Raw genomic sequence first — 24,455 nt, 5'->3', positions numbered from 1 at the left:
TGTGTTTGTCTGTTATTGGTGTATAGGAATGCTTGTGATTTTTGTACATTGATTTTGTATTCTGAGACTTTGCCGAAGTTGCTTATCAGCTTGAGGAGATTTTGGTCTGAAACGATGGGGTTTTCTTGATATACAATCATGTCATCTGTAAAAAGGGAAAATTTGACTTCCTCTTTTCCTAATTGAATATCCTTTATTTCCTTCTCCTGCCTGATTTCCCTGGCCAAAACTTCCCACACTATGTTGAATAGGAGTGGTGAGAGAGGGCATCCCTCTCTTATGCGTTTTTAAAGGGAATGCTTCCAGTTTTTCCCCATTCAGTATGATACTAGCTGTAGATTTTTCATAGATAGCTCTTATTATTTTGAGATACATCCCATCAATACCTAATTTATTGAGAGTTTTTAGCATAAATGGTTGTTGAATTTTGTCAAAGGCCTTTTCTGCATCTATTGAGATAATCATGTGGTTTTTGTTGTTGATTCTGTTTATATGCTGGATTACATTTATTGATTTGCATATGTGGAACCAGCCTTGCATCCCAGGGATGAAGCCCACTTGATCATGGTGGATAAGCTTTGTGATGTGCTGCTGGATTCAGTTTGCCAGTATTTTATTGAGGATTTTTGCATTGATGTTCATCAGGGATATTGGTCTACAATTCCCTTTTTTGGTTGTGTCTCTGCCAGGCTTTGGTATCAGGATGATGTTGGCCTCATAAAATGAGTTAGGGAGGATTCCCTCTTTTTCTACTGATTGGAATAGTTTCAGAAGGAATGGTACCAGCTCCTCTTTGTACCTCTGGTGGAATTCAGCTGTGAAGAGCAGAACTGAAGGAAATGGAGACACAAAAAGCTCTTCAAAAAATTAATGAATCCAGGAGCTGGTTTTTTGAAAAGATCAACAAAATTGATAGACTGCTATCAAGACTAATAAAGAAGAAAAGAGAGAAGAATCAAATAGACACAATAAAAAATGATGAAGGGGAAAGTCACAGAAATACAAACTACCATTTGAGAATACTATAAACACCTCTACGCAAATAAACTAGAAAATCTAGAAGAAATGGATAAATTGCAAACCAGGAAGAAGTTGAATCTCTGAATAGAGCAATAGCAGGCTCTGAAATTGAGGCAATAATCAATAGCTTACCAGCTAATATCTTTTATTGTTGTTGTTGTTGTTAGGGCCGTACTAATGGGTGTAAAATTGTGTCTCATTATGGGGTTTTTTTGTTTGTTTGTTTGTTTTTATTTTTTGGGATAGAGTCTCACTTTGTTAGCCAGGCTGGTGGGCAGTGGTATGATCTTGGCTCACTACAACCTCCATCCACCTCGTGGGTTTAAGCAATTCTCATGCCTCAGCCTCACAACTAGCTGGGACTACAGGCCTCCACCACTACCGCTGGCTATTTTTTTTTTTTTTTCCAGATGGAGTCTCACTCTGTTGCCCAGTCTGGAGTGCAGTGGTGAGATCTCGACTCACTGCCAGCTCCACCTCCCAGGCTCGCACCATTCTCCCGCCTCAGCCTCCAGAGTAGCCGTGATTACGGGTGGCTGCCACCATGCCCAGCTAATTGTTTTGCATTTTTAGTAGAGACAGGGTTTCACCGTATTAGCCAGGATGGTCTCTATCTCCTGACCTCGTGATCCGCCTGCCTTGGCCTCCCAAAGTGCTGGGATGACAGGCGTGAGCCACCAAGCCTGGCTGCCCCTGGTTAATTTTTGGTAGACATGGGGTCTTTTCCTATTGGCCAGGATGGTGTGGAACTCCTGACCTCAAACAATCCGCTCACTTTGGCCTCTCAATGTGCTGGGATTACAGCCACCCCACCTGACCTCATTGTAATTTTAATTTAGTTAATGTCTAATAACTAATGATATTAAGTATCTTCTCATGTATATTTTCTTTGGTGAAATGCCTAATAATATATTTTTGCCAATTAAAAAACAATTTGTGTCTTATTACTGAATAGTGTTTTGTTTTGTTTTACACATTTTATAGATAAAAGTCTTTTATCAGGAATATACTTAGCCAATCTCCTCTCCCAGTTTATGGCTTGTCTTTTGGTTTTCTCAATGATACCTTTCAAAATGCAAAAGTTTTTCATTTTGATGACTTTCAACTGATCAATGCTTTTCGTTAAAGGAATGTCTTTTTGAGGTTCAACTGATGAATTCTTTTAACTATTATACTTTTGAAGTCATATTTATGAAATCTTTCCCAATCCATGGCCCTGAAGACAATGTCCTGTGTTGTTGATGTTTCCTAAAAGTTTAAGAGTTTTATTTCTTACATTTTCATGTGTCATTCATTTTGAGTAAATTTTTGGATATAATAAGTGGTAAGAGTTGAAATCCATGTTTTTACATATGAATAACCAATTGTCTCAGTACCATTTATTGAGAAGACTATCCTTGCCTCCTTTAATTGTTTTTGCAGCATTTAAAAAAATTCTATTGACTATAAATTGAAGGATTTATTTCTAAACTCTTTATAATTGACTGTTGAACTACACAGGTCTGAATTGTGCTGTGCAGATCTACCTTTTTTTCCATCTCTACCACCTGTCCCTGAAACAGAAAGACCAACCTCTCCTCTCCTTCCTCCTCCTCAGCCTACTAAATATGAAGATGAGGATGAGGACCTTCAAAAAGATCCACTTCTCTTTAATGAGTAGTAAATGTATTTTCTCTTCTTTATGATTTTCTTAATAGCATTTTCTTTTCTCTAACTTAATTTCTTTGGAGAATACAGCATATTTTATATGTAACATACAAAAGATGCATTAATTACCTGTTTATGTTATTGGTAAATATTCCAGTCAACAGTAGGCTATTAGTTGTTTAGTACTGGGGGAGTAAAAAGTTAAAAGTGAATATTATACTGTGCAGGGTTCTAAACCTTGTGTTGTTCAAGGGCCAACTGTAATTAATTATATATCACTAGTCCAAACTTATACCCAAATGAGTTGCCTACTATCTCAATTACTATAGCTTTATAGTACCTTTATTTAAAAAAAAAAAAAAATACTTTCAGTTCTGACGTGCATGTGCAGAACGTGCAGGTTTGTTACATAGGTATACATGTGTCATTGTAGTTTGCTGCATTCATCAGCCGGCATCTACATTGGATATTTCTCCTAATGCTATCCCTCTCCTACCCTCCTACTCCACAACAGGCCCTGGTGTGTGACTTTCCCCTCCCTGTGTCTATGTTTTCTCCTGTTCAACTCCCACTTATGAGTGAGAACATGTGGTGTTTGGTTTTCTATTATTGTGTTCGTTTGCTGATAATGATGGTTTCCAACTCCACCCATGTGCCTGCAAAGGACATCTTTTTTATGGCTGCATAGTATTCCACAATAGATATGTGTCACATTTTCATTATTCAGTTAATCATTGATGGGCATTTGGGTTGCTTACAAGTCGTTGCTATTGTGAATAATGCCACAATAAACATACATAGGCATGTGTCTTTATAGTACAATAATTTATAATCCTTTGGGTATATACCCAAAGAGATTTGGGTAAATACCCAATGGGATTGCTAGGTCAAATGGTATATCTAGTTCCAGATCCTTGAGGAATTGCCACACTGTCTTCCACAATGGTATAACTAATTTACACCCCCAACAACAGTGTAAAAGCAATCCTATTTTTCCACATCCTCTCCAGTTTCTGTTGTTTTCTGAGTTTTTAATGATTGCCATTCTAATGGGGCATAAGATTCTATCTCATTGTGGTTTTGATTTACATTTCTCTAATGACCACTGATGACAAGCTTTATTTCATATGTTTGTTGGCTGCATAAATGTCTTCTTTTGAGAATTGTCTGTTCATATCCTTCACCCATTTTTTGATGTGCTTGTTTGTTTTTTTCTTGTAAATCTGTTTAAGTTCTCTGTAGATTCTGGATATTAGTCCTTTGTCAGTTGGATAAGTTGCAAACTTTTTCTTCCATTCTGTAGATTGCCTGTTCACTCCGATGCTAGTTTCTTTTGCTGAGCAGAAGGTCTTTAGTTTAATAGGATCCCATTTGTCTGTTATGGTTTTTGTTGCCAATGCTTTAGGTGTTCTAGTCATGAAGTGTTTGCCCATGCCTATGTCCTAAATGGTATTGCTTAGGTTTTCTTCTAGGGTTTTTATGGTTTTAGGTCTTAAGTTTAAGTGTTTAATCTATCTTGAGTTAATTTTTGTATAAGGTGTAAGGAAGGGGTCCAGTTTCAGATTTCTGCATGTGGTAAATGAAAGCCCTCCAACTTTCTTCCCTTTTTCTGAGGTCTTTTTTCTTGTTCTAGGTCCTTTCACTTTCCGTGCAAATTTCCAAATGAGCTTGTTAGTTGCAACAAAAACTTCTGCTGAGATTTTTATAGAAATTACTTGCCAAATCCCAATTTTAAATTAATCTTATTTAGCAGAGCCTGACTCTAGAAACTGAAAGGCAGAAATTAGATACTGCCTTGCCTATGTATAATTTTTTAATCCTTTCTTTTTTGATAAACTGCTGTTCTATTTGTCCATGTAATTACAACTAACTAAATGTCTTTAAAACAAAAGAAAGTCACCTTGATTGTCTACTTTGGACACAACCATGGTCTATGTAAATGCAGGTAATAGACGGTTCAGGAAAAGCAATTTGGCTAGTGTTTATTCAAGAATAAACCCAGCTTGTGGCTTGGACCCACGCATGCAAAGAAGCCCAAATAAAACCTAGGTGGGCTGTGAGTTTCCTTTCTCTTCTCTATGTCTACCCTTCCTCAAAATGCCAGAATAATATTCCATTTCATACAACAATTATCATCCCTGTAAAACTTCGGTGCAGAACAGGTTTTAAATAAGAAGATTTAAATACTCCAAACAAAAGTACAGCCATTCTATTATTAAGATTTAAATATCATTTTATTAAAAAAGTCTCAATTTCCCTAATCCTGAGGAATATTTAAGCATTTTTAACCTGTTATTCTGATGTTCATATTTAGTGCTTTATCTATGTTATTTTCAAAGTCAGTCTTTTTAAGATAGTACTTTATGTTATGAATGTAAGAGAAACACTTCATAAATAATTTGGAAAATGATATGCATGTGGTGGCTCATGCCTTAATCCCAACCCTTTGGGAAGGTGAGGTAGGTGGAGCTCAGTAATTCCAGACCAGACTGGCCAACATGGTGAAGTCTCGTCTCTACAAAAATCACAAAAAATTAGCCAGACATGGTGGTACATGCCTGTAGTCCCAGCTATTCAAGAGATTGAAATGGGAGGATCACTTGAACCTCATTGCAGTGAGCTGAGATCATGTGACTACACTCCAGCCTGGGTGACACAGCTAGACCTTATAACAAAAAGAAAATAAAAAAGTTTGGAAAATGAGGACTATTGTGAAAGTGAAATTAACATCAAAGGAAAAACCTCACAGTCACATCTACTGCTGTTAACATTATGAGTCAGGAAATAATTTAAATCTGTTTATAATATATATTAATTTTATTGCCACTTAACATATCTAAATCATCAGAGAAAGTCATCAAATACAAATGTGATCTTGTTATCTAAGCAAGAATATAAGGAAATAGCCAAAAAGAATGTTAGAATTATTGCTCTTCATGAGATATTATATTAAAATGTATTTAGTCATTCATATTTTACTCTATATTCCTTTCTTTTAAGAGGACAAGGTTAATTTTCAACTTTATACTGTTATCTTAAGTAGAGAAAGAGGCTTTTTTAGTGAACTACATTATTTTCCATATAGGGCAATTTGCCTGTGGGAGGAGGTGAGGAAATAAATGTTTTCTTGGCCGTGATAGATGTGGATGTGATTGATTATTTTATCACTTGGCCACACAGGAATACAGGCTTAATTTTGTAATCCAATGCAGAAAGGCAACTGCGGGAGAATTTACAATCCCCAGTTCTCTGCAGCTAGGAGGTAACTGGTCTGTCTTCACAGACTGACCATGACACATAGGTTTATTTGCTCATAAGCCCATTCCTTCTACGAGTATGTATTGAAACTTTTGACTGACTAAGAGAGGTAATGACATGCAGTCCTGGCTAAAAGAGGTAAATATATACCTACACTGAAGAAGGAAATGAACATCAGAGATAGACATGCATACAGATCATTCCAACGTGGTAGAAAAATGCGTGCATGAATTTAGGATCCTCTGCTGTTTCCAGTAGGACAGTCTGGGGATAGAAGGGTGGCTGGTGAGGAAGAGGGTTAGGGCTGCTAAATATGCACAGAAGAGCAAGGACCAGTAATACATTTATCGGAGCAAAGAAAACAGGCTGCTCTGAGTGAAAGCATGAGTTGGAGGGGGAGGGCACAGAAGGGAAAAGAGTAGCCCCAGAAAGATTAGAAGAACAGGTACACAACCTGGATACCTCCTCTTTCCTCCATACACCGAGAAAAAAGACTCTAGCTGGGGAAAATATTCCATGCATGTATTTTGAAACCTATCTGAACCTCCACTTGAATAGTATTACCACCACGAAATTGAAAGATGGCTTTCAGAAGATTTTCAGATTGGATCATTTACGGATGGGCTTCACCCAATGTACGTGCACTTTGAAAAACTGGCTTTTGACAGGAAAGTTCAATTTCTGAATTTGGAAGAACTGCCTTAGGTAACTTATGGCTTCTTTTCTTTTTTCTTTTTCTGAAATAAGAACATTGGAACAGGACTAATAGAAATACGTATAAGATGGCAGGCTTTTTTTTTTTCTTTAGACAGTTTGGCTCTTGTCACCCAGGCTAGGGTGTGACAGAGTGATTTCGGCTCACTGCAAGCTCCACTTCCTGGGTCCAAGAGATTCTCCTGCCTCAGCCTCCTGAGTAACTGGGATTCCAGGCATGCACCAGCATGCCCAACTAATTTTTGTATTTATAGTAGAGAAGGGATTTCGCCATGTCAGCCAGGCTGATCTCAAACTCCTAATCTCAGGCGATCCACCTCTGGCAGCCTCCCAGAGTGCTTGGATTACAGGCATGAGCCACCGCACCTGCCTGGGAGGCTTACTTTATGGAGCTTTCAGTAAACTGGCTCCCCAGAAAGCAGCATTCAGATGGTTACTTCTTTTATTACAAACACTGGCAGGTCAGTACCAATGTACCTTGTGTACTGAAGGTCATCCTTTTGTGATGTGGGAAGAGATTTTGGTGACCAGGAAGGCTTAGAAAAGATAACATCTGGAGGTCGAGTACCTGAAAGTTGGTTTCTTTAAAATAATCAGCTGAGTCATACTTTGAAAAATTTTTAAAAAGGCCTCTGCCAGGTTGAAGACCTCAGCTCTAGGGCACGTAACTACTAGATAAATAATGTTTAATTGCAGGGCATAGTTGATTGATAGGCAAAAGGGGTTCCCAGTTCTACAATCTGTCCCATGAATTTGCTATTCCTCATACATAAAGTCTGTATTTTCACCCCTTGAATCTTGACTGGCTTTATGATTGTGTTTTTTCAAAAGAAAATAATATAATGATATGCTATTTCCAAGACTAGAACTGAAATCCCCTGTACATATTCTTAATCTCTTGAAACTCTACCACTGCCCTCTGAAAAATGCAGACTAGTGGATTGGAATACAATAGATGCCATAAAGAAGAACCCACTGGTCCCAACCTAGGCAAAATTACCTCCAGCAAATCCCCAACTACCTGAGAGAGCTCACCCCAAATCAACAATAAACACACATCAATAAGCACAGCCAAGACCAAAATAAATTTACAATTAACAAAATTTGTAGGCTGATAAGCAGTAGTAAGTGCTTATTGTTTTAAGGGAATGAATTTTAGAGTGCTTTGCTATGCAGCAGTAGCTAACTGATACATAGGATAGTACTAATTTTATCTTCAGTATATCCTGGTATATTTCTTTCCAAACAAGTTGTATTATGCTATACACTCACTAACAGTTAAGAAAATTCTGCACCCCTTATCCTCTTGCCAACACTTGTTATTACCAGACAATATATCTGCCACTTTGATGGGTATAACATATTGACAGTTTATATTTCAATTTGCAAGTTCCTTGAAAATAGTGGACATGTGCGTTTCTATATTTGTTTTAATCATTCTAAATTCCCTTCTTGAATAGCAAGACAATTTTTGATTGGCCGAACATCTGTTATTGGTTTGCAGGAAATCTTTACATTCATGGATGCTGGCCTCTTTTTGAGGATGTAAAGGCAAACATTTAACAGTGCAAATCAGTGCTGCATACTGTTCTAAGGTCTTTATGCATAATAAATTTGCATTTCATTTGTTTGTTTTTTAGAGATGAAGTCTTACTCTGTCACACAGGCTGAAGAGTATTTTTAGCTCATTGCAGCTTCCAGCTCCTGGGCTCCATTGATCCTTCCAACCTCAGCCTCCCGAGTAGCTGGGACCCCTACAGGTGTGCGCCACTGCACCCAGTTAATTTTTGTTTTTAATTTCTTGTAGAGACAGGATCTCACTATTTTTCTCATGCTAGTGTTGAACTCTTGGCCTCAAGTGATTCTGCCACCTCGGCCTCCCAAAGTGCTGCATTACAGGTGAAAGCCACTATGCCCAGCTCTGAATATATATTTTTCATAACTACCTTCTGAGATGTGTAACTAATATCATCTTATAGTGAGGAAAATTAGGTATGCAGAGATTAAATAATTTGCCCAAGTTTACCCAGTTGAGCACTGGAGATATCTAGTCTGTTGCCTTTAACTATTTTATTGATTTTTAATTATATAAAATAATTCATTAAAATGCATATGTATTATAATGTATCACTATTTTCTCCATAATGTCTGCTTTTTAAAAAAAAAGGATTATGTCATCCAAAAACATAAGACATTTTATTTGATTACTATTCTCCTAACAGTTCAAAAGTTTTGTTTGTCATGTGAGTCATAACTCATCTGGAATTTATTTATCTGGATGGTATAGTATACAGGTTATTTGAATTATTTCCTTAGATAACACTCCCATTTTCAGCTACCTAGGTATTATAGCTCTTCACTTACATGCCAAGTTTTACATCTACCAGAGTCTGTTTCTGCCTACCTTGCTCTGTTCTGTTCTTTTTTTTCTTTTTTTTTTTTTAAGATGGAGTCTTGCTCTGTTACCCAGGCTGGAGTGAAATGCTTCAGTCTCAGCTCACTGAAACATCTGCCTTCTGGTTCAAGTGATTCTGCTGCCTCAGCTTCCCCAAGTATCTGGGATTACAGGCCTGCACCACCATTCTTGGCTGATTTTTGTATTTTTACTAGAGATGAGGTTTCACCACATTGGCCAGGCTGTTCTCAAACTCAGGACCTGAGGTGATACACACACCTTAGCCTCCCAAAGTGCTGGGTTTACAGGTGTAAGCCACAGTGTCTGGCTTCTGGTCTATTTGTCTATATATATAGGCTGTCTGAATTTATTTGGTTGATAGGTTGATTAGATAGAGATAGGTTGATAAATAGCTTTATTGAGATATAATTAGTGTATCATACACATCACTATGTCAAAGTATGCAACCCAGTGGTTTTTAATGTATTCATGGATCTGTGCAATAATCAACAATATCTAATGGCAGAACGTTTTCACGATTCCCCATGCCCCCAAATATACTGTACCAATTAGTGGTCACTCTCCATTTCCTCTTTCCCCCAGCCTCTGGAAACTGCCCATTCATTTGTATCTTTCTGGATTTACTTATTTGGACATTCTGGATCAGGGAGGTGACACTGACACTATGTAGCTTTCATGGTAAGAGAACTTGAATATATCTACATGCAACTCTCACAAGTTTCCATGAAGAGTCCTTACCAGCCTGTTAGAGGATGATATTCCACATGAGCACTGACAATCACCATATTGAGATAGTGCTTGGCCAGTGAGCACCCAACTGAATTGGAAGATGACTCTAGGCTGAAGAGCCTCCCAGCTAAGCACAGCCCAGATTCCCAACCAAGAATCATAACCTACACAGAGGTTGTTTGAGATGCTTAGCTAAATAAAAGTTGTATGAGATGCTTAGCTTTGAGATGGTTCTTTATGTAGCAAAAGTCAACTAATACACCACCGTGAACATGGCTTAACTCATTTCATCATCAGGTTGCCTTTAGGACTTTTGGGAATTCTGCTGTTCCCCCCACTCGCAAAGCACATTTTCTCCTGTACGACACATTTTTATTGGTCAGCTTAAATTCTGTTTCCTCAGAAAGGCATTCCCTGTTCATCCCAACATTCTATTCCTAAATAAACTTGAGTTCCTCCATTATTCACTGTAGTTGGCATTTTTCATCACCAAATGGATTATAATCTTTAACATGATACCTTGTTTAATAAGATCTCTTTGCTAGATTGCTAGCAAAAGGAAAACAAAGGTGTTTCCTGTGATTTTCAACACCATATTTCCCAATCTGTAATAACTACCTAAACATCCAGAACATATAAGTTACATGGTACATAACTGTTGGATGAATCATATATTTTTGGCTGCAAGCTCACCTCTATTATAATAGTCACAGTCATACCAGCTGTGAAAAACAATGATAAATACAGCTCTCTATGTAGCATCTGTAACTAATTCTCCTCTCAAGTATGGAAATGCAATGTTGCATCCTCTTCTTTGAGAATAGATATAAATTATACTTCATAACATGGTAATAAAATAATTTTGATTATCACACAGTATATAATAATTCTGCCATTTGTTTTTTTTTAAAAAAAACTTGATAAAATGCTTTTGGGATAACAGTAAAAGCAAGGTCTAATTCTAATTTTCTACCAGATCAAAAATGCTTCATTATAATAACGGAAATAGGATAGGGTTAGGAAATAACTTAAAATAGGGTTAGGAAATAGTGTTAAGGTTAGGAAAAACACTGAAAGAAACAGGTGAATAATAATTTTTCTTTATTGCTTTGCTGGATTTAGCAAGAATTTACACTTTTTCAGGTAGGAATCAAAATGAATCTAAAGACTGTATGGCTTCCTGACATATTCCTGTGCTTACTATTAGAGTCCCAAAGCATTGTCTAAGCTTCCATAAGCATTTTTTGTTGCAAACTTTACTACTGAAATGTTTCTGTTCTCAGGAATGAGAACTACATTTACATGAGCATCTCCCATTTTTTTTGAATTTTCAGCTGATAGTGTTATCTCTAAGGATCTGTGAGCTTGTGATTAAATCACAGTGTATTTAAAAATGAGAACTAACATAATATTGTATTCTGCTAGGTATTTTAAATACATTTTATTAAGAAAAGTCATTTTCAAAAGAAAATTGACATTTATTTGCCCTAAGATATTTCTTGAAATGTTGTATTAATAACTTAATACACCCATAGATGTTTATATGTGTTATACACACTCGCACACACACACACATCTATATACCTGTTGGCCTGCCTGGCCAACAGGGTGATACCCTATCTCTACTAAAAATACAAAAATTATACAGGCATGGGGGCACATGCCTTTAATCACAGCTAATTTGGAAACTAGGCTAAAGCATCCCTAGGACCTAGGAGGCGGACGTTGCAGTGAGGCAAGGTTATGACACTATACTATAGCCTGGATTACAGAACGAGACTCCATCTCAAAAAACAACAACAAAACAAACAAAAACCTAATAACTTCTACACACACACATGCAAATATAGACAGCTACAGAGACACATATATATAAAATATATATTTTATATCTATATATGTAGATAATTGACATTAATTGCCCTGAGATACCTCCCAAAGTGTTGTATTCAAAACAGAATAACTTTGAACAGGTATATATATATGCACACACATACTTGTATATGTATATATATATGCCTATATATATATACACACACACATACGTGTATGTGTATATATATGTGCCTATATATATACACATATATCTGATTGTGTATATATACACATATATCCGATTGTGTATATACACACATACACATATATGTATATATATACACATCACACACAATCAATATATGTGTATACATATTTTAAAAAATGAGAATATCAACCTAGATTGTGAAATACCTATGTAGTTAGGGTAAGAAAATATCATCCTCATTACATCCTAAAAGAACTAAGACCAAGAACTATGAGACTCTTTCCTTTCTATGAGGAACTATTTCCACGAGGAACTTTCTGATGTAATGAGAACTTTGAAAGAATCATATTAGTGAAACACTTTCTCTACCAAAAACACAAAAATTAGCTAGGTGTGATGCCGCTTGCCTGTAATCCGAAGACATAGGAGTCCAAGGCAGAAGAATTGCTTGAACCAGGGAGGCGGAAGTTGCAGTGAACCAAGATTACATCACTGCACTCTAACCTGGGTGACAGAACAAGATTCCATCTCAAAACAAATAAACAAGCAAACAAACAAAAATAACATATACATAAATATTGTTTATTATTCTCTTTCAATCCTTCTGATTCCCTGGTAACATGTAAATGTTTTCTTGCTTACAGCTGGCGATCCATAAATGTTAGCTCATATCATAGCTGGCACTGGTATTTTCCATGATTTCTCAAACATTTACTACACTTTTATGCCACTCAGATTTTCTCATGAAGCATTCTCTTCCTTGATTCGGAGAATGTGATTTTCCTAAGCTTCCCCTCCAGAAATTTCATCTCTAACTTGGTAAAACCTTTGAGCATTGAGTACAAGTGCCAGAATCTCTATGACATGTTCCTCAGTTCAATACTATACTGTACCTTTAATACTCTACTCATTGGAAGGAAATCTGTGTTGCATGAACATTTTCTATGTATCCCTGATAACACTGTGATTTGCATGTCAATTATTTGGCCATATAATCATGCTACACAAGAAAACGAGAGTGTATTGACTATTTAATCTATGACTCCAACCACTTATCACAGAAATATCTTGCCCAGGAAGACATCAATGTAATCACTTGCATCATTATTAAACAATGATGACTAGATATTGTGCTTGTTTTATTTTTAAGCAAAATCTCATTTAAACTTAAAATTTAAGAAGTTTTCAAGGCATCTTTATAGATATTTTACAGTAGCATCTGCAAATCCTCTCCAAGTATTAGAGAAAAAAGGTATAATATCTTCATTTCCATTTGTCCATTTGTTTTAGATTAACTTGTAATTTTGGAAAGTTTTAGATTTGCAGAAAAATTGTGAAGATAGTAAAGAGAACTGCCATATGCCTGACACTCAGTTTCCCCTATTAATAACAACGACATAAGTGTGATATATTTCTTATAATTAATGAACCAACCAAGATGGAAACACTATAATTAACTAAAGCTTGCATTTTATTCAGATTCTCATAGTTTGTAGCTCATGTCCTTTTTCTGTAACAGGATTCAATCTAGAATCCCATGTGACATTTTAGTCATCTTGTTTTCTTAGGTGCCCCTTGGCTATAACTGTTTCTCATGTTTTTCTTGTTCCTGATAACCTTGATGGTTTTGAGGAGTTTTTGTCAGGCATTTTATCAAGTATTGCACAACTGGGATGTGTTTAATGTCTACTGTGATTAAGCTGAGGTCTAATTATGAATTTTTGGGAAGGGAGAAAGTGACCTTCTCCTCACATCTATCAAGAATGCATACAGTAAAAACAGTTTATCACTGTTGATATTGAGTTTCATCTGTCTGAGTTATTGTAAGTCAGGTTTCTCCACTGTAAAGATACCTGTGTTTACCCTTTCAATACCGTACACTCTTTGGAAGGAAGGCATCATGCACACTTAAACCTACAAAAAAGAGAGAAGAATCAAATAGATGCAATAAATTGATAAAGGGGATATCACCACCGATCCCACAGAAATACAAACTACCATCAGAGAATACTATAAACACCTCTATGCAAATAAACTAGAAAATCTAGAAGAAATGGATAAATTCCTCGACACATACACCCTCTCAAGTCTAAACCAGGATGAAGTTGAATGTCTGAATAGACCAATAACAGGCTCTGAAATAGAGGCAATAATTAATAGCTTACCAACCAAAAAAAGTCCAGGACCAGATGGATTCACAGACGAATTCTACTAGAGGTACAAGGAGGAACTGGTACCATTCCTTCTGAAACTATTCCAATCAATAGAAAAAAAGGGAATCCTCCCTAACTCATTTCATGAGGCCAGCATCATCCTGATAACAAGCCTGGCAGAGACACAACAAAAAAAGAGAATTTTAGACCAATATCCCTGATGAACATCGATGCAAAAATCCTCAATAAAATACTGGCAAACTGAATCCAGCAGCACATCACAAAGCTTATCCTCCATGATCAAGTGGGCTTCATCCCTGGGATGCAAAGCTGGTTCTGCATACGCAAATCAATAAACGTAATCCAGCTTATAAACAAAACCAAAGACAAAAACCTGTGATTATCTCAATAGATGTAGAAAGGCCTTTGACAAACTTCAACAACCTTTCATGCTAAAAACTCTCAATAAATTTGGTAGTGATGGGATGTATATCAAAATAATAAGAGCTATCTATGACAAACTCACAGCTAATATCATACTGAATGGGCAAAATCTGAAAGCATTCCCTTTGAAGACTGGCACAAGACAGGGTTGCCCTCTCTCACCACTTCAATTCAACACAGCATTGGAAGTTCTGGCCAGGGCAATCAGGCAGGAGAAGGAAATAAAGGGTATTCAATTAGGAAAAGAAGAAGTCAAATTGTCCTTGTTTGCAGATGACATGATTGTATATTGAGAAAACCCCATTGTCTCAGCCCAAAATGTCTTTAAGCTGATAGGCAACTTCAGCAAAGTCTGAGGATACAAAATCAATTTGCAAAAATCGCAAGCATTCTTATATACCAATAACAGACAGCCAAATCATGAGTGAACTCCCACTCACAACTGCCTCAAAGAGAATAAAATACCTAGGAATCCAACTTACAAGGGATGTGAAGGAACAAACAACTCCTCAACTAACAAAAAGAGGATATGAACAAATGGAAGGACATTCCATGCTCATGAGTAGGAAGAATCGATATCATGAAAATGGCCATAATGCCCAAGGTAATTTATAGATTCAATGCCATCCCCATCAGGCTACCAATGACTTTCTTCATAGAATTGGAAAAAACCACTTTAAAGTTCATATGGAACCAAAAAAGAGCCTGTATTGCCAAGTCAATCCTAACCCAAAAGAACAAAGCTGGAGGCATCACGCTACCTGACTTCAAACTATACCACAAGGCTACAGTAACCACAAGAGCATTGTACTGGTACCAAAACAGACATTAGACCAATGGAACAGAACAGAGCCCTCAGAAATAATGCCTCATATCTACAACCATCTGATCTTTGACAAACCTGACAAAAACAAGCAATGGAGAAAGGATTCCCTATTTAATAAATGGTGCTGGCAAAACTGGCTAGCCATATGTAGAAAGTTGAAACTGGATCCCTTCCTTATAACTTATGCAAAAATTAATTCAAGATGGATTAAAGACTTAACTGTTAGACCTAAAACCATAAAAACCCTAGGAGAAGACCTAGGCAATACCATTCAGGACATAGGCATGGGAAAATTCTTCATGTCTAAAACACCAAAAGCAATGGCAACGAAAGCCAAAATTGACAAATGGGATCTAATTAAACTAAAGAGCTCTGCACAGCAAAAGAAACTACCATCAGAGTGAATAGGCAACTTACAGAATGGGAGAAAATTTTTGCAATCTGCTCATCTGACAAAGGGCTAATACCAAGATTCTACAATGAACTGAAACAAATTTACAAGAAAAAAACAAACAACCCCATCAAAAAGTGGGCAAAGGATATGAACAGACACTTTTCAAAAGAAGACATTTATGCAGCCAACAGACACATGCAAAAATGCTCATCATCACTGGCCATCAGAGAAATGCAAATCAAAACCACAATGAGATACCATCTCCCACCAGTTAGAATGGCCATCATTAAAAAGTCAGGAAACAACAGGTGCTGGAGAGGATGTGGAGAAATAGGAATGGTTTTGCACTGTTGGTGGGACTGTAAACTAGTTCAACCATTGTGGAAGTCTGTGTGGCAATTCCTCAGGGATCTAGAACTAGAAATACGATTTGACCCAGGCATCCCATTACTGGGTATATACCCAAAGGATTATAAATCATGCTGCTATAAAGACACATGCACACATATGTTTATTGCGGCACTATTCACAAGAGCAAAGAGTTGGAACCAACCCACATGTCCAGCACTGATAGACTGGATTAAGAAAATGTGGCACATATACACCATGGAATACTATGCAGCCATACAAAATGTTGAGTTCATGTCCTTTGTAGGGACATCGATGAAGCTGGAAACCATTATTCTCAGCAAACTATCACAAGGACAAAAAACCAAACACCACATGTTCTCACTCATAGGTGGGAACTGAACAATGAGAACACATGGACACAGGAAGGGGAACATCACACACGGGGGCCTGTTGTGGGGTGGGGGTAGGGGGTAGGGATAGCATTAGAAGATATACCTAATGTTAAATGACGAGTTAATGGGTGCAGCACACCAACATGGCACATGTATACATATGTAACAAACCTGCATGTTGTGCACATGCACCCTAAAATTTAAAGTATAATAGTAAAAAAAAAAAGAGAGATTTATGTCCAGGTGCAGTGGCTTACACCTATAATCCCAAAACATTGGGAGGCTGAGGCAGGAGGATTGCCACAGGCCAGGAGTTTGAGACCAGTCTGGGCAACATTGGGTGACTTCATCTCCAAAATATAAAAATGAATTCAAAGAGTAAAAAATAAATAAATAACTAAATAAATAAATATATAAATAAATAAATAAAAATTTATACTCCAACTTCTTAAGGGAGGAATACCTATATAAATTATTTTAAATGCCTCTGCATGAGAAATTCTTCTCATCTCTCCAGTGGTAAGGAAAATAATGATACTCCCCCCAGGATATCGACATCCTAATTTCCTCAATCTGCCAATATGTTATGAGTTTGCAGATGGAATTAAAGTTGTGCATTGCCTGATTTTAAAATAAGATTATTGTGAATTATCCAGGTGGCCCCACTACAATCATAACAGTTCCTTCAAGAATAAGAAGGAAGAAGGAGTGCAGTCAGAGGAAGAACTGAAGACACTGTACTGCTGGTTTTGCACATCAAGCAAAAAAGAATGAGCCAAGAAATGCAGGTGCCCTCTATGAATGGAAAACAAGGAAATGTATTTCCCCCAGCAGGTCTCAAAGGCAAGCAATTATATGAACAGTTTTATTTCAGCCTGGGGAGACCCATGTGGAACTTATAACCTTTAAAATGCAGATGTCTAACAAAACAAAATGGTGAGATACCTTTGTGCTGTTTTATGCCAAAAATAATGTAATTTTCTACAGTAGCATTCGGAAATTAATATATCATGCCTATTTATTCAGTCATCTACATCAAATATTGGGTTGTGGATATGTATTCTACACTTTGAGTTATAACACAAAACTACATTATTTATTTTGTTGCTCCATTTGTCCCAAGGTGGGCCATGGAATGCTCTTTAAGTTGGCCCTGGTATGCAGTGCCATGACCCTGTCATTGTGCATGCGTGTGTGTGTGTGTGTGTGTGTGTGCGCGCACGTGTGCATGCAGGCTTAGCATTGTCCTCCTTTCTGGCACTACAACACACACTCCAAGCTTATATTTTATATTTCCTGCCCCAGTTATTGAATCAGCCATTTCTCCAAGAATCCCTAGTTCCTTTTACTTGATATCTGCATTTTATAGGTTAAGAGCCTGAAGAAGAGAAAATAAGAATGACTTCCCTAGAACATTCTAGCACTAGTTAGTGACCCAGCTGGTTTTTATATAATAAGGACTATGATGTATCACTGTGTTTATAATACATACTAGCTGGTGCTGGGGTGAAAATTTGCAACTTCCCTTTTTACTCCAGTTCCAGTGGTCTTCCTATGGCAAAAGATATATAATAATGACAATATTAAGTATTGAACTGCAGTATTTGATTAATGCATTCAAGGCACTATTCCAAATACTTTGTAGCCTTCTTAAAAGTGGTAAGGAAGTATTTTTGTCCTAACTTTACAGATGAGGCAACTGCAGCACAGAGTCTTTAAATAACTTAGTCAATGAGATCAAGCCATTGGGTTTTTGGGGTTCAAACCTAGAAGTCAAACACTTCATGGCATAATATCACCTTTTAAGCAAATAGTCAGAACATGGTCTGAAGTTAATCTCTGGCAAGGAAGTTTTGTTTTACTCATCCAAAATGAAATATAAAACAGAGAGGGGAATACATCATTGATTATGTCTTAAGATCTTTGATGCAGTAAAGAAAATAAGAATTATAACTAAACATGAAACTAGATGAAGAATAAATGGCATTTAGAGAAATGACATGTTTGTTTAGAAGGCATGGACTAACTGTTAGAAATTGTAGTTCACAAAGAGCAATGGCATTTCAGAAGAGAAGAAGAAGAGTAATGCAAAGAGATTGCTGTATCCAGGTGTGGAATGAAAGAGACCTACTTCACTGCAGGTGGGTCCCATAAACATCACAATATCACTTTAAAAATACAGCCAATTCACTGGATAAGATTCTGATGCCAAACTTCATGCAAATTCTTCTTAAGATATCTTGTGTTTTGAACACAGTCCTCCATTGTTAATAATACAGATTTTTTTTAAGTATTCCAAGTTGTTGCTCTCGAGGATTCAGAACCTTCGCATAATTCTATAAACAAAAAATACTACCTAGGTTTTAAAGACACATCCTGATGATTTCTAATTTGTCTCCATTTCAGTATCCGTTTATGTTTGCATTAGCATTACATTTCTTCAGAAAATAATACTGTGTGGTGATTATATAATGAGATTTTGTTTAACACATGTATTTAATCCCATACAGTAATGACTCTAAGTCAATCCTTTCACTCTTTCACAAATTCATAAAGCATCACTTTGGGCCAACATGTAAGCTTAATGTATCTCTAGGTGTTTACAGATTTACCTTAAATAATTTGCTCTTTTTTCATTAAAAAGGCATGTTATTTTGAGATTCACTAAAATAGTGATTTCTAGCTTAATGATTTCATTTCTTTCATAATTGCATGCAATTTTAGGTATTTATAAAATCTCTCCAGGTTTAGAATTGTTATTGTTATTACTATTACTACTACATTCAATTGAAGAGATGGGAAATTACTGAAATCACCCCAAAATACTTAACAGCATAAAAAAGAGTAAATAAGGCCAGGCGCGGTGGCTCACACCTGTAATCCCAGCACTTTGGGAGGCCGAGGCGGGCGGATCACAAGGTCAGGAGATCGAGACCATCCTGGCTAACACGGTGAAACCCCGTCTCTACTAAAAATACAAAAAATTAGCCGGGCGAGGTGGCGGGAGCCTGTAGTCCCAGCCACCTGGGAGGCTGAGGCCGGGGAATGGCGTGAACCCGGGAGGCGGAGCCTGCAGTGAGCCGAGATCGTGCCACTGCACTCCAGCCTGGGCAACAGTGAGACTCTGTCTCAAAAAAAAAAGAAAAAAGAGTAAATAAGAAAGTAATAAATAATGTTACAATATGCTCAAATGGTAACACCTCTAACAGGAAATCCCAATTCCTTCCCATGGACACATCTGCTGGCCAATATTCCAACCAGTTTTCATGATTTAGATAAAATCTCCTCCCTCTGCAGGGGTGTCCAATCTTTTGGCTTCTTTAGGTCATACTGGAAGAAGAAGAATTGCCTTGGGCCACACATAAAATACACTAACAATTGCTGATGAGCTAATTTTTAAAAATCACACAAAAAATCTCATAATGTTTTAAGAAAGTTTGCAGATTTGTGTTGGGCCACACTAAAAGCCATTCTTGGCCTCATGGAGTCTGTAGGCTAAGGGATGCTGCCTAGATGCTACACTGGGAAGTCACTTCTTAAGAGAGGACACAGTCCTCTAACACGTAACTTCCCAACATAGTATTTAGGTAGTATCCCCTGTTGTGAATGTCTCATCTAAAATGTTAATCTCATAGGAGGAAAGAATAGAACATAGGATATCAGGGGCTGGGAAGGAAAGAAGGAAAGGAAAGGGATAGAGAAAAATTAGTAAAAGGTTGCAAAATTCCAGCCAGATATCAAGAATAAGTTCTAGTGTTCTGTAACCCTGTAGTTAACAAGGATGTATAGTATCCAATAGCTAGAAAGAGGCTATTGAGAGTTTCTATACAAATAAATGATCAATGTTTCAGATGATAGATATGCTGAATACCTTGATCTGATCGGCATGCCTTATCTGTGTCAAAACATTGCTAGGTACCCAATAAATATGTGTCAATTTAAAAATAACGAAAAAAAAGGAAACAAAAAGATGTGAACATGATTGCCAAGCCAGAACAGCCAAAATTCCAAGGTGAGATCTGGGTAGATTTATGCTAATTCCTTCAGTAAGGCTGAACAGTAATCCATCTCCTCAGGGATTATTTTATGGCCTTAGCACATAGGGAGTGGTTCCATAGATCCAATGGGAAACAAATTAAGTTCTAAGGGGTACTGTCCTTCCTGCTTTTAGCCACTTGTAGACAACAAGTGTCAATCTCTAAAGCCATAAGCCAAGGAATACAGGTGGCCTCTAGGAATAGAAAAAGGCAAGGAAATGGATTTCCAGTAAAGCAAGGAGATGTGTTTCTACCTCAAGGGATTGTCTGAGAATTCTTTCAGAAAGTCTCCTAAACACAACAACTCTAGGTACACGTTGAGCTGAAATAAACTTTAACACAACCTAAACAAATGTGTAAGAGACAGAGTTGGTTCACGAAAAGTGGTTATTAGTCCATGGCTGCAAAGTTGGACAATTTGAGAAAAGCTCTTCCAGCCAATGACATTTTTCACACATTCACCTAGCACATAGTATTCACATGTCAACTAATAATTAGACATCTTAGTAAGGTCCAGTGCTTTCTGGAGGTGAGTATCTCATTGGAAACCAAAATTGCTCATGTGCATGAACATAGTTAATGGAATAGGACGAATTCTTTAGGCACCATGTAAATTCTGATGTCGGAGCCAGGATCCATGATTTTGGAAAGGGAGCAAAGAATCTCACTTTCTCCTGTTTCAGAGCCACAAAATGCTTTTGGTAGGAAGTTACCTTTCCTCTATCATTTACTGTAAGATGACAACACTGAGGATAGTGAAAAAAAAGACTCAGTGTTTGCCGTCAGGGAGCCTCATGCAACGATTAATTCAGTAATCACGAAATCACTGAATTCCCACTGTGAAAATGTTACTAATGGACATGTAACCATATACATGTATGACTACAATTAGCTATAGAGAGAAGGATTGACACATAGAGATTAAAAGGTCTATCTATCCATCTCTCCAATCTACAATCAATTTATCTGTCTACCTATCTATCCCTCCATCCTCTACCTACCTACCTGCATATATATCTGTCTGTCTGCCTGCCTGTCCTATCTATCTATCTATCTATCTATCTATCTATCTATCTATCTATCTGCCTACCCATATCTGTCTTTCTCTCATTTATCTATCCATCTCTATCTATATCTATCCATTATGAGCTATCATTTATCTATGTATCTATATGTATCCATCTCTATCATCTATCTATCTATCTATCTATCTATCTATCTATCTATCTATCTACCTACCTACCTACTTATCCATCTGTCTATATATACATATATCACCTAGCTAACTATCATCTTACTATACATCCATTTCCATCTTTTGATTCACATCTATTATCTATCTATCTATCTATCTATCTATCTATCTATCTATCTGCCTATCCATATCTATCTGTCTTTCTGTCATTTATCTATCCATCTCTATCTATCTATATCTATCCATTATGAGCTATCATTTATCTATGTATCTATATCTATCCATCTCTATCATCTATCTATCTATCTATCTATCTATCTATCTATCTATCTATCTACTTATCCATCTGTCTATATACACATATATCACCTAGCTAACTATCACCTTACTATCCATCCATTTCCATCTATTGATTCACATCTATTATCTATCTATCTATCTATCTATCTATCTATCTATCTATCTACCTACCTATCTATCTATCTGTTAGTGACCCCATCTTCTCTAATGGTCAGCAAGATAGTCCCTAAATATTACTCCTAGTTTTAGATGATCTGAATTGGGAGTCAAGGAGTCAGAAAGAGAGTTGTAAGGAAATATTCCAGAAAAGGTAAAGGAGAGTCTGCTGCAAGATGAGACGAGAGAATTGGGCAGTGTCAGGTCACAGGCAAAGCATGACAGGGTGTATTGTGTTGAATAATGTCCCAGAAACCCACATCCACCAGATTGTTAGAATGTGACCCTATTTGGAAATACATAACACCCCAGATTGTTATCCATGAGGATATGCTCCAAGACCTGAAGCTGCAGCTAGTACCAAATTCTATAGATACTATGTTTTCTCCTATGTATACGTGCCCATAATAAAGTTTAATTTATAAATTATGCTCAGTAAGAGATTAACTGTTAATCTCTCAAGAGTTAACTGATTAAGCCAAGAGATTAAATGATCACAGGGAACTGAAACAATGGAGAGCAAAACAATGGATAAAGAGGTACTACTGCAGGGTCTTTGCAGATGTGACTAGGTAATCTCCTTGGAGATAAAGTGATCATGGATTTGCAATGGTCCCTCGATCCAATGACTGGTGTCCTTAGAAGAAGAGAGCATCCAGAAACCTATGCAGAGAAGAAGGACTTGGAAAGATGAAGATGGTTTTGAAGTGACACTGCCAAGAAAAGCCAAAAATTACTGGCAGCCCCCAGAAAGCAGGAGAGGCAGGAACAGATTCTCCCTCAGAGGGTCCAGAAAAAACCAACCTTGACAACACCTGGATTTTGGTTTTCTGGTCTACAGAACTGGAGGGAACAAATTTCTGTTGTTGTAAGCTACCCAGTTTGTGGTAATATGTTATAGAAGCACTAGGAAATTTATATATTGGAGTATTTATAAATGGGAAGGACCCAATAAGCCATGCTGTCTTATAATCTCAGGAAGGCAAATATGAGCTGGACTTATGAGGTTAATAGAAGTCATCCTGTGAGTATGGTATGTTACCTAGGAAATGGGATGGGATGCTATTGCCTTGGTTATGTTACCTAACATTTTTTCTTTTGTTAGCAGACTGGAGCAACAGATTCTCCTGCTGGACATGAAGATGCATGCATGCATGCATGCATGAACATATTGGAAGATGGTCCCTGAGAAGGCTGCATGGCAGCAAGCTGCCTGGGGGACCTCTAGGACCTGAAATCATCTCCTGCTGACAGACAGAAAGGAAAGGGGACCTCGATACTACAAAAGAAAAAAACTAGTTCTGCCAATTCCTGAGTGAGCTTGGAAGAGAACTATGAACATTCAAAGAGTCATGCTGCCTAGCCAACACCTTGATTTCATCTCTGTGTGGCACTGAGCACTAAACCCAGTTCAGACATGCCCAGACACCTGACCCACAAGAATTGTGAGATAATAAAAGTGTGTCATTTTAAGCCACTGAATTTCCAGTAATCAAATATGCAGCAATAGAAAATGAATAAACTGAAAGCCACTGCGTTCTTCTTTGTCTATTCTCTCTCTGACTGCACATCTCCAGTTATTTTGGGAATCTGTTTAGCTAGCCTCACAAACTCCCTGAAATTTCAGGTAATGTAAATTCCATTAGGCACCCAAGAAAGTCAGGGCTTGAAGGCATGCCAGCCAGTACCAGCAAGCCATCTGGAGTCCAGCCATCTACATGGGCATTTGGACTACCTGTCAGCTGTCCTGCAGTGTGGGGGCAGGACAGGGAAAGCATCCCCATCTGTACAAAACACACCATATCGGCCATCTCCATCTCTATGCTTGTGTATGTGTGCCTTTCACAATTGTTGTTTTGGCTGTATTTAGAACTGAAGCCCCTATTAGGATTAAAGAACATATGTATCCCATGATACAGCAACTGCTTCTAAATGTATAATGCAGAATGGGCACAGCAGCAAACTATTTCTGCAGGTATTCATAGATTCCATAGCATCTTCTGATATCACAAATTATAACATAGTTCAGAAGTAAAGGCAGTACCTGGATTGGGGCTGAAGCTTCCTCGATGTTTTATAAACCTTTCTGTGATGTGTGAAGGAAACTTTCCTTAGTTCTTTTAATTTGCCTTGTTCCGCTTGTAATTCACTCTTCTTTCTCTATATCAGCTTCAAGTGCCTCCTCCAACCCTACTGAGGCACCACACTTGCTTGGAACAATACCCACCATATTACACATGAAATTACAATGGCTGGAAAGCCCATGATTGAGATTGATAAGACAAAGAAATCCCCCCATGAGACTGAAGCTGCATTGTCTGCCAGGTCTGACTTTGACTTTTTGGTCTGTGAAAAGGGAAATCTGGACTAAGATGGGATGCTTCAGTAAAGATTCAGTAA

The 24,455-nt window shown here is 37.4% G+C and overlaps 1 protein-coding gene across 4 annotated transcripts in view; it reads right to left on the bottom strand.

The window, feature by feature from the left end:
- The window catches only part of LOC129476698 (neuroligin-4, X-linked-like), a 336,078-nt gene that overhangs the window by 128,870 nt on the left and 182,753 nt on the right, over positions 1-24,455 (bottom strand). The window contains exons 3-4 of one of the 4 annotated variants that reach the window (XM_055269583.2): positions 21,118-21,134; positions 17,313-17,319 (exon numbers count right to left, since the gene is read on the bottom strand). The exons of the other annotated variants lie outside the window; for them this stretch is intronic. Coding sequence (XP_055125558.1) covers positions 17,313-17,319; positions 21,118-21,134 — 24 coding nt within the window. The remainder of the gene's footprint in view (positions 1-17,312; positions 17,320-21,117; positions 21,135-24,455) is intronic. 4 annotated transcript variants of the gene reach the window in all.

This window comes from Symphalangus syndactylus, chromosome Y (genome assembly GCF_028878055.3).
Source record: "Symphalangus syndactylus isolate Jambi chromosome Y, NHGRI_mSymSyn1-v2.1_pri, whole genome shotgun sequence".
NCBI classification, from domain to species: domain Eukaryota; kingdom Metazoa; phylum Chordata; class Mammalia; order Primates; family Hylobatidae; genus Symphalangus; species Symphalangus syndactylus.
The sequence above is the reverse complement of the archived record's forward strand: the minus strand, read 5'-3'. Positions and strand labels throughout refer to the sequence as shown.